This window comes from Sus scrofa, chromosome 4 (genome assembly GCF_054392235.1).
Source record: "Sus scrofa isolate SSC_HxYL_T2T_F1_AM1 chromosome 4, Sscrofa_HxYL_maternal_Yorkshire_Landrace_v2.0, whole genome shotgun sequence".
In the NCBI taxonomy this organism is placed as follows: domain Eukaryota; kingdom Metazoa; phylum Chordata; class Mammalia; order Artiodactyla; family Suidae; genus Sus; species Sus scrofa.
Window position 1 is genome coordinate 6,974,317 of NC_139386.1, and position 15,819 is coordinate 6,990,135.

General features: G+C 45.7%; 1 protein-coding gene across 5 annotated transcripts in view; it reads left to right on the forward strand.

Moving 5' to 3' along the window:
- Positions 1–13,283: 13,283 nt before the first annotated feature.
- Positions 13,284–15,819, forward strand: part of LOC146403655 (uncharacterized) — a 93,481-nt gene continuing 90,945 nt past the window's right edge. For all 5 annotated transcript variants that reach the window (XM_085021028.1, XM_085021026.1, XM_085021029.1 and 2 more), the window contains exon 1: positions 13,284–13,704. In XM_085021028.1, the coding sequence (XP_084877154.1) occupies positions 13,296–13,694 (399 nt within the window). In that variant the 5' untranslated portion in view covers positions 13,284–13,295 and the 3' untranslated portion in view covers positions 13,695–13,704. The remainder of the gene's footprint in view (positions 13,705–15,819) is intronic.

Here is a 15,819-nt window from a genome sequence, read left to right on the forward strand (position 1 = left end):
ATGTCATGAGCTGTAGTGTAGGTTGAAGACTTGCCTCGGATCCCATGTTGCTGTGGCTCTGGCATAGGCTCCGATTGGATCCCTAGCCTGGGAACCTCCATATGCCGTGGGTATGGTCCTAAAAAGACAAAGAGACAAAAAAAAAAAAGAAAAAGAAAAAGAAATGCATTCTCCCTGACTGCAGGGGCTCAAGTCACATCCGTGGCTGGAATTCAACCCCTGGCCCTCTTCTATAAGCCAAGAGTGAGGCCTTTAAAATAAAATAAATAAAAAATTAAAAAGAGAAAAGAAACGCATTCTCCTCTAATGTCATCATAAAACTCTAATTTTCGGATGGGCACATGGCACCCAAAATAAAAGCTGTATTTCCCAGATTTTTTTTGTAACTGGCGTGATTTGGCTATATGACCAAGTTCTTCCCAAGAAAATATAAGTGGAAGTGCCACCGTGTATAACTCCTGGGACTTGTCCTTAAAAAGAAGGGATATTCTTCCCCCTCTCTCATTCTTATTGGCTTGACGAAGGCTGGAGCGCAGGCAACTATTTTGGAAGAGGAAACTGCATGCCATGTTCAGCAAAAAGGAGATGATGGAGGGAGTCAAGGTTCTGACTCCTTGGTACCAACCCTGGACCACCGGCCTAAGAATGTCCTTAACAAGAGGAAATAAACCACTAACTTGACTGAGCCGAGTTATTAGGGTAATCCTACTTGGCACAATTTCTATGCAATTCTCAGTCACTTCAATGACTCTGGGGCCCAGGAATCTGTGTTTCAGAAAGATCTCCAGGTGATTTTTTTTTTCTTCTTATACTCAATAAAGCTTGAGAGGCACTGATTTAGAGTTTTCCACCAATACGCCTAACCTAATACTGATAGAGCAGTCCTAAATTGCAGGTTTGTCAAGGACTTGGTGAAAGCTTAAAAGGCAGATGAAGTAAAGCCAGGAAGGATGGCAAAAGCAATAACTGACAGTGTCAAGATTTAAAATGATTTTGACAGAGTGGAACACTGGACCAAAGCCAAGCCGATGAATGTAATAGGGGTATAAAAAAAAAGCGAATCAAAACGTTCTTTCTTTTATTGAAGGGAATATAAAATGTTTTATCTTTGACTTCTTAAATTAAAAAGAAGAGATATAAAATTACATATTTTAAAATACAGAAAATAAAGCTATAAATCAATGCCAATTATGGGTAGGGAAAGGAACGAGGGAAGAAGAGACAATCAGGAAAGGGAATGAGAACAAAACCCAAAGCAATGAAGAGATACAGAGTCAAGGACAGAAAGGAAGAGAATTGAGGCCCCAGTTCGGCCTCGCTCTAGATCCTTAGATGATTTTCAAATTTGGAGGTAATCATGAGAGTGCATCAGATTATATTAAAACTTACTATGTATGTGTTATGTAAATGTATCCTCTCAGGAACTCTATGAGAGGAGATCTATTATTATCATTGTTTCTCAGATGCAGAAGCTGAAGCAGAGAGAGGCTGAGTAAACTTCCCAAGGTCACACAGCTAGCCCAAGGTAGAAGCAAGATGGGAACAAGGTGTCTAAAGTTCAGGGCTGTGACCTTCAGCCCCACTGACATAGTCTACCCTTTGATGCTGCCCCATGTTCATTACTGATCAGTCTCTACTGATGGATAGCCTGAATAGACATGAGGAAATCCATTACCTTCTCCAACTGTAAATCCAGAGGTTGCGTGGGGATCCAGTTACAGTATGGTTATCACAGTATGTGAGGCCAGCTCAAAGATGGCCTCACAGTACAAGCTGTTTCCATTCCTGTGTCCTCGGCATCTAGATTCATCCTACCTGATTCCCTCCTTGTCCCAAGATGGCAGGCCACGGTCCTGAAGCCTTGTGCTTTCCTTTTCATGGCCAGCAAGGGAGAGAAGTCTTCACCCTAAGCATGGAATATACTGGAATATATACCCCCCCCTTTTTTTTGTCTTTTTAGGGCAAGTTCCCAGGCTAGGGGTCTAATCAGAGCTGTTGCTGCTGGCCTATGCCACAGCCACCGCAACACCCAATCCGAGCTTCGTCTGTGACTTACACCACAGCTCACGGCAACACTGGGTCCTTAACCCACTGAGCGAGGTCAGGGATCGAACCTGCAACCTCATGGTTCCTAGTCGGATTTGTTTCTGCTGCACCATGACAGGAACTCCTGGAATATTCCATATATTGTACCACTGCAAGCAAATAACCCCCTTAGAAAATAGAGGTCATCAGTGGGAATGCCACCAGCTGACTGGGATAGATCACCCCCTGCAGTCAAGGATGCCCTCTCACCAAGTAGGGCTCTGCAATACCCAGGACAAATGGGCTCCACTATTAGACTATTAGTTGTGATTCTCTCTCTTTTCTTCTAGAGCAAATCAAGTGTCCTTTTCTTTATCTTTTCTTTTTTTTAGTGCCTGCACCCACAGCATATGGACATTCCAGGGCTGGGGATTGAATCAGAGCCGCAGCCTCGACCTACACCACAGCTGCAGTAATGCCAGATCTTTTAACACACTGTGTTTAGCTGGGGATCAAACCTGTGCCTCTGCAGTGACCCGAGCTGCTGCAGCTGGACTCATAACCCACTGCACCACAGCAGGAGCTCCTCGTGTTTCTTCAGTTGTTTGAATTCTGGCCAAACACTGAGACAATCATAAAATATTGATCAGAAAACACCTCAGGTATAAAACAATAAACACCCCCTTTCAGACGCTTCGACAGCCTTCCTGTTCTTCAGAGGCATCATCAGGGAAGATAATTGAGGGCAGTAACCATCATGTCTTCCTTTGGCAGGTGCAATCGTATTCTGCATGGATGGGCCAGCCTCGAGGTGGGGGTCGTGGTAGCATGTGCTTCAGAAGGAGAGGTGTCCAGCGTGTACGGAAGCTCTAGATACGAAGAATGAGGCACTGTGCTTTATTATTTATTTATTTTAATCATTACAAGGAGATAATCAGTTTCTACTGATGGATAACCTGGCATGGACATAAGGAAATCCATTACCCCCATTTTATAGATGAGAGAACCAAAGCCCAGAATTTTGTGTCTGTGGTTCGCTCAACACCATTCCTCTTGTCAAGCGGCAGAGGTGGATTGCAAGCTCAACTCTATGTGATTCCGCCACCCACGTTCTTTCTGTCACACCACCCTGACCTAGTAACAAGATCATTTCCATTTGCTGAAATTATTAGCATTGACCCTTTTAACGGAGATTTCTTGATTATCTCTTATCTGCTCTCTGTTCCATGTTGCTAGAAAGAACTACTCTGAGCTTATAACAGACTTTATAAATTTTTCTATTTATTGAGCACTAACTGTGTACTTACTATGTGCATTGCTAAATGCTTTCTGTATACAATCTCAGTTTACCCTGGGATGCAGTTTATATGGACGATGCTCCTAGTTGCCAGTGATAGAATTCCAAATCAAATGTCCTATTCCAGGGGCCACATCCACAATTCTTTTCTAGTCATGACTCTCTCTAGACTTAGTTGCAGGTATTTTGAGTTTATTTTTCTTCAGTAGGAGAACGAGTCTTATAATCTCTTTTCCCAGAGTCACTTTGTCTGGTTGAGAAGATTTCATTGGTGCCAACTCCAGCAATTCAGAGATTTTCATGGATGGACCATAATTTCTATTGGTCCTTGGTACAGGGCCGGATTTTATTTTATTTTTAATTTTATTTTATTTTATTTAATTTTTTAGCCATACTCACGCAGATAGAAGTTCCTGGGCCGGGAATCAAACCCACACCACAGCAAAGACATGACCTGACCCACTGCAGTGACACCAGATCCTGAACCTGCTGCACCACAAGGGAACTCCAAGGGCTGAACTTTGTCACTTAAAGACTGAAGTGCTATCCTTGACTGTTTGTAAATCAGAATCAACTCTACCCTCTAGTCCCCTGGGTCCTCAAGTTTCCGGACATCTCCACGTGTTTCAATCTCCCCAAAATGGACAGTTCTCTGCTAAGCTCAGTTTTTTCATACAGTACCCCCTCACGGGCAGACCATAGCACTTTACGCATGGCAGTAACACTCTGTTTCATAACCTCTTTGTCTAAAACCACAAAGTCATCAGAGGTGACAATTCCACCAAACGTATTGCCACTAGGTAACACGAGTTGCTATTTTCCCTCCCTCAATGCATATTTTTTGTTTCCCATTCCCAAGCCCCAGAGTTAATGCCCCACAACTTGGGTTTTCTGCTCTGGCAGCCTCAATCATAAGTCCCAATTGCTGTATCAATCAGCTTAGCCTCATTTATGCTGGAGTAACCATAAGCCCCAAATCTTTACATAACAGGAAAGATTCGTTCCTTGCCTATGTCCACATTTTTTTACAGCTGTGATTTTGCTCCATGTGCTCTTTATTCTAAGACTCAGATTGAAGACGCAGACACTATCTGGGACAGGCCTGCTTGTGGTAGCGGAAAAGAAAAAAAAAAAAAATGGGCACACGTTCCTCTGCTTAGAAATGGCACAGCACTTCCAGTCACATTCCATCAACCAGAGCGAGTCGGACAGTCAAGCCTGACTTCAGTAGGCGAAAAATATTGTCCTCTCCCAGGGAAGGGCAGCATACAGACCCATGGGGAAGACAGCCGATATTTTTGAACAAATAATTCCATCTACCCAGTAGTGTGCTGGTTTAACTGTCTCTTAGGGAATAAAGGCCCTGATTTGGAACAGCTGCTAGTTTACCTAAGGAAAATTCTTCCACAGTGGCTTATTTCAAGATACCAATGAGATATCACTAAATGCAGAATCAGGAAGCGTTGTGTGCAGTCAGCTCTTGTGAGCCTCTACAAGCAGGCTACAGCCCAGCCCTGACTCTACTCCATTTTAATTAAATCAGTTACAGTTTGGCCCTCCAGACCTCTGCATCTACAGGTTCCAAATCTGCGTATTCAACCAACCACAGATTGAAAGTATATACACGTTTTTAAATTCCAGAAAGTTCCAAAAGGCAAAAGTTGAATTTGCTGTACACCGCACTATTTACATAGCATTTACATTGTATTTGCAACTATTTACATAGCATTTACATTGTATTAGATATTATAAGTAATCTAGAAATAATTTAAAGCTTGTGGGAGAATGTGTGTAGGTCATATGCAAATAACATGCCATTATTATATAAAGAACTTGAGCATTCGTGGATTTGGGTATTGGTGGCAGTCCTGGGTTAATTCTTTGGGACACTGAGGGATCACGACAGTAAACAAAGATGAGCTGCACTTGTTCCACAGTATGGATGTGAAATCTCGCTGTGGACTAGAGCAGGGGAGGTAAATATTATACAACTCAGCATAAACCTGCCCTAAGCCTCAACTAAGTGGGACCCAGACAACTTGAACTTACGTCTTCAGGTTATTTGCTATTCCTGCATTAATTGGCAAATTCAAGTGGAGAGTAAGAATGTGAAGTTGAAATAAGAAAATCTCTTTTTCCTCTATAAATCAGATTCAGCCCCAGGTTCCTCTTTTGCAGAAATTCTTATGAAGAACTTGGCTCTCCTCCAAGGAAAATAATGTAGAGATTTCAGTCAAAACCCTTTCATTCCAAATTATTCATGAGAGGAGTTGCCTGGTGAATCCACCGAGTTTGAATGCTTCACCTTAAGTTTTTGTTCCAGTAAAAAGTTTGTTCAAAAAGTCCCCGAGCTTGGATTTAGCTCTTACATCCACAAGTCTTGAGTTATTATATTTTTTTTGCAAAGAGTATAATTTAATCGCATTGATGTCACCACGGTGGTGACGCGGAGCAAGCTGCCTACATGCCCTAAATTTCTGTTTCCTCCTCTATGAGATGGGATAGCAACTCCTATTTCCTGTTACTGCTTAGAACCTTGCAAGGCTGTAGGGAGCATTAAATATCCAGCACACATAAAGCACCTAAGAGATACCTTGCACGTGACAGTCAATCAATAAACAACCATTACCATGCATTACAGAGGATACTGCTAAGAATTTTCATGATTATTATAGAGACATGGGACTAGAGGGTTTGAGTTACTGTTTAAAATAGTACAGGGCTTTATTCAGTAGCCTCAGAACATTTGGCAGGAGTAATTTGCCTGTTGATTTTGAGTACATCTGACAGGAATGATTTTTGCAGCTTCCCCGAAAGCCTGCATGTTATTGTAATTTAACAAAACTCACCTCCCTAGTTTTTAGTCCATTATGTCTCTTGGCCCCTAGCTTGGCTCAAATTGTCAGTCCAACAGAAAAACTGAAGAGTCTGCCCCAGGGCAAAATTGTGGCCTGCGGGGGATGCATCCCAGGCCCCACCTGCAGGGAGAACCAACAGCTCCTTCTGCCAGGCTGCAGCCTTTCAGGTAGATGCTCACGTAAAATACCAGGAGGACATTCTTTCTCCAACCCCGCGGTGATTCTTGAGGAGCTGGGGGGGCCATTCAAACATGGATGCCTGTCGCAATGCTGCACGCCGCCTGAGGTCACAGGACAAACATCACAGAGGGATTGTGATGACGACTTATAGAAAAGACAGCCCACGACCTTCCGGGGGTCACCTCATTCATTCTTCCTGAGTTGCTGCAAATATTCAAGATGATCATTTCAGACTTCTTGAAGCATCTTGAGTTAAAAAAAAATAAGGAAGATACTGATGCTGATAACGACAGTAGTAAAAATGGTAAAAGTTACCAGAAAGTCTGCATATTACTCTGTGTGTGTGTGTGTGTGTGTGTGTGTGTGTGTGTGTGTGTGTGTGTGTGTCTGTATGTGTGTATTGGTTCCTCCTGAGTGGCTTTTTTTTAAACTAATTATCAGCTTCTGGAACTGCACATAATTTTCTAGCAATGACAGTCACACATAGTTAGGGAATCAAAGACTTGGAAGCAATTTAATAAAGGCTGGAGGCAGAGCTGTACTTAATTGGGCTCCAAAGTTAGGAATGTAATGTTACGTGTATGAGCAGCTCAACAAATTTGGGGTGCAAATTACAGCCATATTGTTTACCTTTGCAGTGAAGCCATTGAGGAAAGCTTGGTTGCTAAAACAAATAACCCCCAAACTTTCATTTAATTCTTACTCATCTAATAATCCAAATGAAATGTCTCTAGCTGGAGATCAGTATTCTTCTACAGAATGATCCAGGGATCCAAGCCTGGTTACACTCTCTTTCCCAGGCAATGCAGTCATAGAATTACTTCACTACAGGTTGTTTCCAAAGTAACTTTCTGGCACCTCTCTTGATAGAAGGAGGAGGGAGAAAAAATGTATATACTCACTGGGGCATCATGTGTATATTTGACTGTTTGAAATGCAAGGATCACATGTCATCTCTAGGATTTAGTGGATGAGTGTTCATGATATAAAGAGAATTTGGAAACTACCTTCATATGTAAAGTGGCATAAATAAACCAAAAAAAAAAAAAAGCATAAGCTTTTACTCTATAAGGAATCAGGAGTTCCCTTGTGGCCCAGCAGGTCAAGGATCCAGGGTTGTCACTGCTGCGACTCAGGTCGCTGCTGTGGTCTATGCCACAGCCACAGCAATGCCAGAGCCAAGCTGCATCTTCGACCTACACCAAAATATGACCCCTCCACTTGTGCATACTGACTGCTCATAGTGCAATCACATTTCTTCCTGTTGGGGCAAAGGGAGCACTGATTTCTCTGATAAGAAGTAAGAGACTTGGAGTTCCCTTCATGGCTCAGCGGAAATGAATCTGACTAGTATCCATGAGAATGCAGGTTCAAGCCCTGGCCTCGCTCAGTGGGTCGTGGATCTGGCATTGCCATGAGCTGTGGTGTAAGTCACAGACGTGACTCAGATCCTATATTATTGCGGTGTGGTATAGGCCAGTGGCTACAGCTCCAATTCGACCCCTAGCCTGGGAGCCTCCATATGCTGCAGGTGTAGCCCTAAAAAGACAAAAGAAAAAAAAAAAAGAAGAAGAAGAAGAAGGAGCCTTTTGGAGTTCCCTGGTGGCCCAGTGGGTTAAGGATCCAGTGTTGTCACTGCAGCAGCTCGGGTTGCTGCTGTGGCAAGGGCCTGAAAATTTTCGCATGCTACGGCGTGGCCAAAATGGGTGAGTAGAAGAGGAAATATAAAAGTCGTCCAGGGAGCTCCCATTGTGGCACAGTGGAAACCAATCTGACTAGTATCCATGAGGATGAGGGTTCTATCCCTGACTTCCCTCAGTGGGTCATGGATCCCCCACTGCTGTGAGCTATGGTGTAGGTCACAGACAAAGCTCAGATCCTGAGTTGCTGTGGCTGTGGTGTAAGCTGGGAGCTGCAGCTCCAATTTGACCCCTAGCCTGGGAACCTCCATATGCCATGGGTGCAGCCCTAAAAAGCAAAAAAAAAAAAAAAAAAAAAAACCCAAAAAAGTCATCCATACCAGCAGCACCACCATCACCACATCAGCAGCCGCACAATACCTTTCAACACAGTCTATTTTTAAGTTAGGTGAATTTGGAATCCAAGCCTGGCTTGACCAACAATAGTGTGACCTTGACCGTGTCATCTCCCCTCCTTAAGCTCTGGTGTCCTTATCTGCAGAATACAGATACCAATGTCTACTACATGGGGTTGCTGGGGGATTAACTGAGCCAATGAATGGAAAGTATTGCATTTAGTTCCTGATACACAGTAGGGTTTTTTTTTCTATTGATTTAAAATGCTGTGTTAATTTCCGCTATACAGCAAAGCAATTCAATTATGCATATATACACATTCTTTTTTTTTTTTTAATGGCCACACCCATGTCACATGGAAGTTCCCAGGCTGGGGACTGAATCGGAGACACAGCAGCAACTTATGATGTAGCTGCAGCAGCAACGGAGCCTTTTGCCCACAGTGCCAAGCCAGGGATAAACCCAGGCCTCTGCAGCAGCTTGACCCACTGCGCCCTGGGGAAAACTCCCTACACATTTTTTAAAATGTAGGTTATTTTCCATTACGGTTTATCACAGAATATTGAATATAGTTTCCTGTGCCATACAGCAGGGCCTTGTTATTTGCCCATCCTATATATGGTAGTTTGCATCTGCTAACCCCAAATTTCCAATCCATCCATCTCCCTCCCCCCTGGCAACCACAAGTCTGTTCTCTAAGTCTATGAGGCTAGTTCTGTTTCCTAAAAGTTCATTTGCGTCATATTTTAGATTCCGCATATAAGTGATATCATATGGTATTTGTCTTTCTCTGACTTACTTCACTCAGCATGATCATCTCTCGGTTCACCTGTGTTGTTGCAAATGGCATTATTTTGTTCTTCTTTTTTATGGCTGAGTCATATTCCATTACACATACGTATCACATCTTCTTTACACATTCATCCATCAAGGGACATTTAATACTTCATTACTACCCTTTCATTCATTTAAGTACCCAATTATTACTTCCAAAACACTGGGCATAGCTTTATAAAGAATCAAAGAAATGTAATAGCTTTTTTTTTTCCTTTGTGGAGTTTATAATACATTCATTCATTCAATAAACAACTATTGACTGTCTATCATGTACCAGGCACCCTGACTGGTGCTGGAGTTATGTACAGGGATAAAATACTCCAAGACCTCTGTCCTCGAGTAGCTCATATTCTAGTGAAGATACGACATGTAAACACATAGAGTATATTCGCAACATAGATTAAAAGCTATGCCAGGTGGATGAAGTGTGGCTGTCCTCATAGACCCAGGAAGCATAGATGCAATTAACCTGGTAGAATTCTGGGCAGCGACTTCCAGGTAGATGAACCTGTGTGCACATGTAGCATGATATGTACGAGAAGCTGTGTGTTTTCAACACCTGTGGAGCAAAAGAGGTCTTGCAAGATTAGTGGGAGACGTGGCTGAAGAAATTGGTTGAGGATGAGGGGGAAGAAACCATGGGAGACATTTGATCTTTTTTCCTGAGGAGGCAAGTAGGAGCCATGGACGATTTTTCTTTTTTTTTTTTTAATTTTAGTTTTTATTTCATACAATCTGTGGTGTACAACTTCTAAACTTCTTTTATTTATTTATTTTTTTTTTTTTTTGCCTTTTCTAGGGCCTCTCCCACGGCATATGGAGGTTCCCAGGCTAGGGGTCCAATCGGAGCTGTGGCCGCCAACCTACACCACAGCCACAGCACCAGGGATCCAAGCCACGTCTGCGACCCACACCACAGCTCACGGCAACGCCGGATCCTTAACCCACTGAGCAAGGCCAGGGATCGAACCTGCAACCTCACGGTTCCTAGTCGGATTTGTTAACCACTGAGCCATGACGGGGACTCCCATGGAAGATTTTTGAACTGTTTGGGAAAAGCCCAGAAAAGCCCCTCTGGAGTTCCCATCGTGGTGCAGTGGAAACAAATCTGACCAGGAACCATTAGATTTCGGGTTCGATCCCTGGCCTCGTTCAGTGGGTGAAGAATCCACCGTTGCTGTGAGATGTGCTCTAGGTCGCAGACATGGCTTGGATCCCTCATTGCTGTGGCTGTGGTGTAGGCCGGCAGAGGTAGCTCCAATTAGACCTCTACCCCTGGGAACCTCCATATGCTGCAGCTGCGGCCCTAGAAAAGACCAAAAAAAAAAAAAAAAAAAAAAAACAAAAAAAAGAAAGAAAGAAAGAAAGGAAAGCCCCTGTGGAGTCTGGGGTATGGTGGAAGCTGGGCTAGATCGGCCAAGATGGGGTAAAAAGACCAATTAGGGGGTTTCTGTCCAGATAAGAGATGGGAGGGCTCACAGTACCTGGCGACCACAGCCACTTAAGAGGAAGCCTTTATACAACTCAAAGATTGACAGCATGGAGACGCGATAAACTGAGCATGACTCTGTTACTGGATGTTGGGCAGTGCCTTTCACGTGATGAGGGATAAGAGGACTAGGTTTGCTAAGGACTGACTCACACACATAGGGAGTTAAATAGCATGTCACAGGGAGAACAATACCACACACCACAGTGCCACTGGGCTTCAGAATGTCCTGACCAATCAGACAAAGGAACCAATGCGACCAGTTCAGAGTAAGCAAACACTGCATGATCTCGCTCTTTTTTTTTGGGGGGGGGGGGTTGTCATGCCCCTGCCACAGCAGCAATCTGAGCTGCCGCAGTGACAATACTGGATCCTTAACCCACTGTGCCACAATGGAACACTTTTGATCTCTTTTTCAAGACTCCTCTTTGTGTAACTTTTCCCCCGTTTTGGGAGCAAGATCACTGATACACCTTGGAAGAATCGGCCTGTTAACCTTAACAACACCTGAAAAATCTCTCACTCTAGGTCCACAGCAGCAGTTAAGAAAACACAACGTCTTCTTCCTGGTCTTCCTACTTCTTGCTCTGCTCAGTATCTTGTGTTATTGCCAAAGCCTGCATTCATTGCCTGAGTGTGACCATGTACTTTCTGGGGCACTTTTAAAGTAGTCCAAGATTTACAACTTCCCCCAAAAAATCTTTGGTTCTGAGATATAAATACAAACAAGGTAAAGATTGCCCTTAAAAATTTAAGAAACAGGCAAGGAGCCCATTCAGCTGTTCAATAGCTAGTTGTTCTGGAGTTGTGGTACTGAGGTTGATGCTGGAAATGCAAAGTGGAACTAAACATGTTTCCTGCCATTAGAGAGTTTTACATCTGATGCAGAAGGCAAATAAATCAAGACTTAAAGGAATGGGTGTGAAGTGATATATTACACCACAAGATGCCATGGGAGCAGGGGATAGGAAGAGTCAAACCATACATGGATGTCCAGAGAAGTTTTCTCTAGGTGAAGTGCATAAACGACCCAACACAAAGTATACAACAGCGTCAGAAGCCAGCTGTGTACCCAGTGCTGGGGAAAAGGGACTGATTAGTTCTGAGTAGGTCCAGCAAGACTTCTCGGAAGAGATTACATTTTAGTTAGAACTTGAAAGGCTTAAGGGAATTAATTCCTGGAAAGAAAGTGGTGGGAGGAGGGGCTATAAGACAAGGAAGGAGACGGACATATACTTTTAAAAAGTAAACAGCAAATCTAAAGTTAAATAGTACTACATACTTTTAGAACTAACATGAGGCAGTAAGTGATTAAGTGCTAAGTCAGAGGAAAGGACTAGAAGCACAAGTTTAAGGAATGATGAGGTGAACAGTGGGTCCGAAACTTAAGGTGCCTGCACAGCTGAGCCTTTTGTGGGCTGTGGACGCTGAGTAAATGTTGGTTAACGGAGTTAATCTTTCCTCAGGTAGCTAGAAATTGTGGAGGACCTGGAGCTCCTTGGTACTGTTTACACTTTCACCAAAACCTTAGAAGAAACTTAGGCTCCCCAAGGGAGCTAAGGAAAGCACCATTCCGTTGGCTGTTCGGGGTCAAACTGAGAACCAAACAACTGCCATCCAAAACTGCACCAAGGCAGTCCAGCCCCTACGTCCAGAGTTCTAAACCTTTTGGGAGATGGGAAGGGGGTGGTGTGGATTAAAAACAGATCCACGGAGAACAAAAGAAGCTCTTTACACGTTCTTCTGTGGTGTTTTTCCCCATCTAAAGGAAGGCTATGTAGGAAAGAGTCTGGGTCTTCACCATTACCTGACATTGAGCATATATCACTTAATCTCAATCTCCCTGCGTCCTGTGTCCCCGTTTGTAAAATATGGAGGTTGTGGGCTCCGTATTAATATCTAGGGTCTATGTCAGGTGAAGTGGTTTTCACATTCTCTTTTAATTCTCACAACCACCATGGTAGATTTTGCTAGCCCCATTTTACCCAAGATATTCAGAGTGTTTAAGTAACTCATCGAAGGTCACACAGCAAATAGGCTGAGCCAGACTGCAATCCGGGGTTCCCTGACTCTATCACCACGCAATCCCAGTTCGTATACCAGTTAACCTCCCTTTACCACTGGCCAGGATTCCCTTCTCTGGAAAACCGGATCGCCCCCTTTCCTCCCACCGAAACTCCCAAGCAACGCGCCCCTTTTCGCTCTGCGCACGCTCAATTGGTCAGGAAGAATTTTCGCTCTGCCTTGGGAAATTTTTCACGCCACTCTGGCAGCCGAGCCCGCCCCGCCCACGGCTTCTCCTCACTGGATTGGTCGATCTCAGGGAGGCGACAAGGAGACCCAGACGATCCCTCCACCCTCCCCCCCCCACGTAACGCTCTGGGTGCGCGCGCTCCGAGCGTGCGTGCGTGCGTGCGTGTGGGTGAGCACGTGAGGCCCCAGAACGTGCACAGAAGGAGGGGCAGGAAGCGGGGGGCGAAGGGCGGGGCTCCCGTTGCCATGGCAGTGACGTCAGGCGTCGGCGAGCGAACCCAGCCCCTTCCCCACGCGCGCGCGCGCACATACAGAGCTACATGCACCCGCGCGTGCACCGCCGCTCTCCCTCAGACACACTGGAGGGAAAGGTCAAACTAAAGGCGAGGGAGCCGGGAGGCCAGAGGGAGCCGACGCCGCTGCCGCCGCCGCCGCCGCCGCCGCCGCCGCGCGCCATGACGGACGGGGCTGAGGCCGCTTTCTCTCCGCCGCCGCCGCCGCTGCCGAGCCGCGGCTCTCGTCGCGCCCCCTACCCCCGCCTCCCGCGCCCCCTCCCCCCCGGTGCTCGCGCGTCCACGCGCCCCCTCCCCCTCGGCGCTCCAGGCGCGCGTCGGGCCCGGGGCGCGCGCCGGCCCGAGCGGCGCGGGAGGGTGGGGGCCGCGGCTGGCTGGCGGCCTCCTGGCGCGACCCCAGACCCCCTCGCCTGGCCCCTCGGCTAGAGCCCCCCAGGTGAGTGCGGTGGCGGGGCGAGGGTGTCAGGAGCGGAGAGGGCACCTGGCGAGCTCAGCCCCTTGCTTGACCCCTTCCGGGGGCGCTGACAGGCGCGCGGGACCCGGCCTCTGGGGGGCGTCGCGGGGTCAGCCTGTTCCGGGGCCCCTTTGGGCGCCCCTGCCCCTCAGGGTCGGTCCCCGCAGTGGTGGGGGCTCGGGGCAGGCGTGAGTGCAGCCGCCAGGCAGGAGTTGGCTGGGCGACTCGGGCGTGGGACAGGCGACGAGAGGCAGGTGGGCCCCTCTCTGGGGCTTGGGACAGCGCGGGGAGGGGGCGGGGGCCGGGCCAGGTGCGCGCGGGGGGCCCGCTGGAAGCTCTCACGACGTGCTTGCTGGGCAGTTGGGAGAAACTCTGCCCGGGGGACGAGGCGCCCTGCTTTTGCCCGGGCCAGCGAAAGCGGCGGATTTTACAGAAAAACTCGGGGGAAGCCTGGCTGGCCCCCGAAAGGAAGAAGGACCTAGAGGACCCTCCTGGGGGGACCCAGACTTGAACACATCTGCCTGTGGGTAGCACTAGGGCATGGTGTGCGAACGTTGCCATGCCAGTGTTTAATGTTTGTTGCTTATGGTTATTTTTGGACTAAATGATTTAAAAAAAAAAAAAGTTACTTGGAAGAGAGGGAACTGCTTGAATGGTCATGAGTTCTTCCCTGTGTATGCAGGAAATGGGTTAATCTTTCACACCGCCACCCCCCAACTGAATCTATGCCCAGTGGACTTGCAGAGTAATAAATACAAAACTCTAAAGCCCCGAAACGAGGTAATGTTTTTGTCTGATGAGTTTCAGGTGTCAGGCTCCGGGTTCTGTGGGAGAAAAATAGAAGCAGGACACCGAGGTACTTGATATGCTCAAGCAGTCGTCTTTTTGTAATAAGCTTTGGAGCCCGTCAAAGTGGAGTTTAGTTATAACTGCCAGGGTTAAGTAATCACATTGACCCAGGGCCGCCCACCAATCAGGAGCTTCTCTGGAAGTAACTTGGAAGACTGCTCTCAGCCCAGGACTCGCTGGTTGTGAATAACCAGTGCTTCTGCCGATTTTTTTCCCCCCTCTTTCGTTTTCCACTGTTATAATGCATGCAGTCTGTTTAGCAAACGTTAGAATGAATTACCCATAGTTGAACTGCTCTCCACTGAATCGCTTTTAACTTCTCAGGTGCTAGCTCTGACAGATGTCTTTTTTATATTTGACAGTTATTTGGAAATTTTAAATAATAGTCGTTTCAGACGATAAGGAATTTTTTGAGTATGTCTAGTTTAAACAGATTATACCAAGGTGATGTGTTTAGAGGTTAAATCTCATCCAAGAAAACTTCCGGTTGTGAAAGGTGCAGGATTGTGACAGTGGAGGAAGTGTCTGGAGTCTTTGGTAAAGAGTAAGGGGACACCAGGACACTTGGTGAATTTCATGTTAACTGGCAGCCTCAGCAGATAACAGACTTACTCCTTACCTAAGCATTTCTGATGTGAGGGTTGCCTCTTCTGTTGTTTATGGATCTTTGGCTATTTGTCATTTTCAAAAAGTTCTGTCAACAGACAACTCTCACTTTGAAATTGAGTCTTTGTAGCATGTACCCAGGGTACCATAGATTTTCAGTACAAGATGTAAGGGGGGAGTCTTCAGTCTGGCACTTTGTTAATTCTTTCTGTGCAGCAGTTTTTGTACCTGGTTGTGTCCTGTGATGCCCCCTTTTATATCTGGCTATTGCTGACACATGTCTTTACAGAATCCTGTAATGGGGTACTTGAATGTTAAGACTTAAAACATAAACTATAATATGTAATGTATAAATAATCTGTAATATATACATAAATTGTTATTGTTACTGTTCTTCCTTGTTTCTTTTTGAAGAGAACCATAGAGCTGGGCAAATCAGCACTTGCTAAGCATATCCCTCCTGTATGTCTCATTGACCTTGGTGCCATCATGGAGGTCATGTGTTCATGGAGATAAACAGTTATGGAACAGTTTCCTCCAGGTGACAGAGGCATGTGGGGAAAGTCATTTGAGATATGCATATCTTAATTTTTTTTTAATCGAGCATTTATTGTGATCATTGTCAAAAATAATCCATTGACC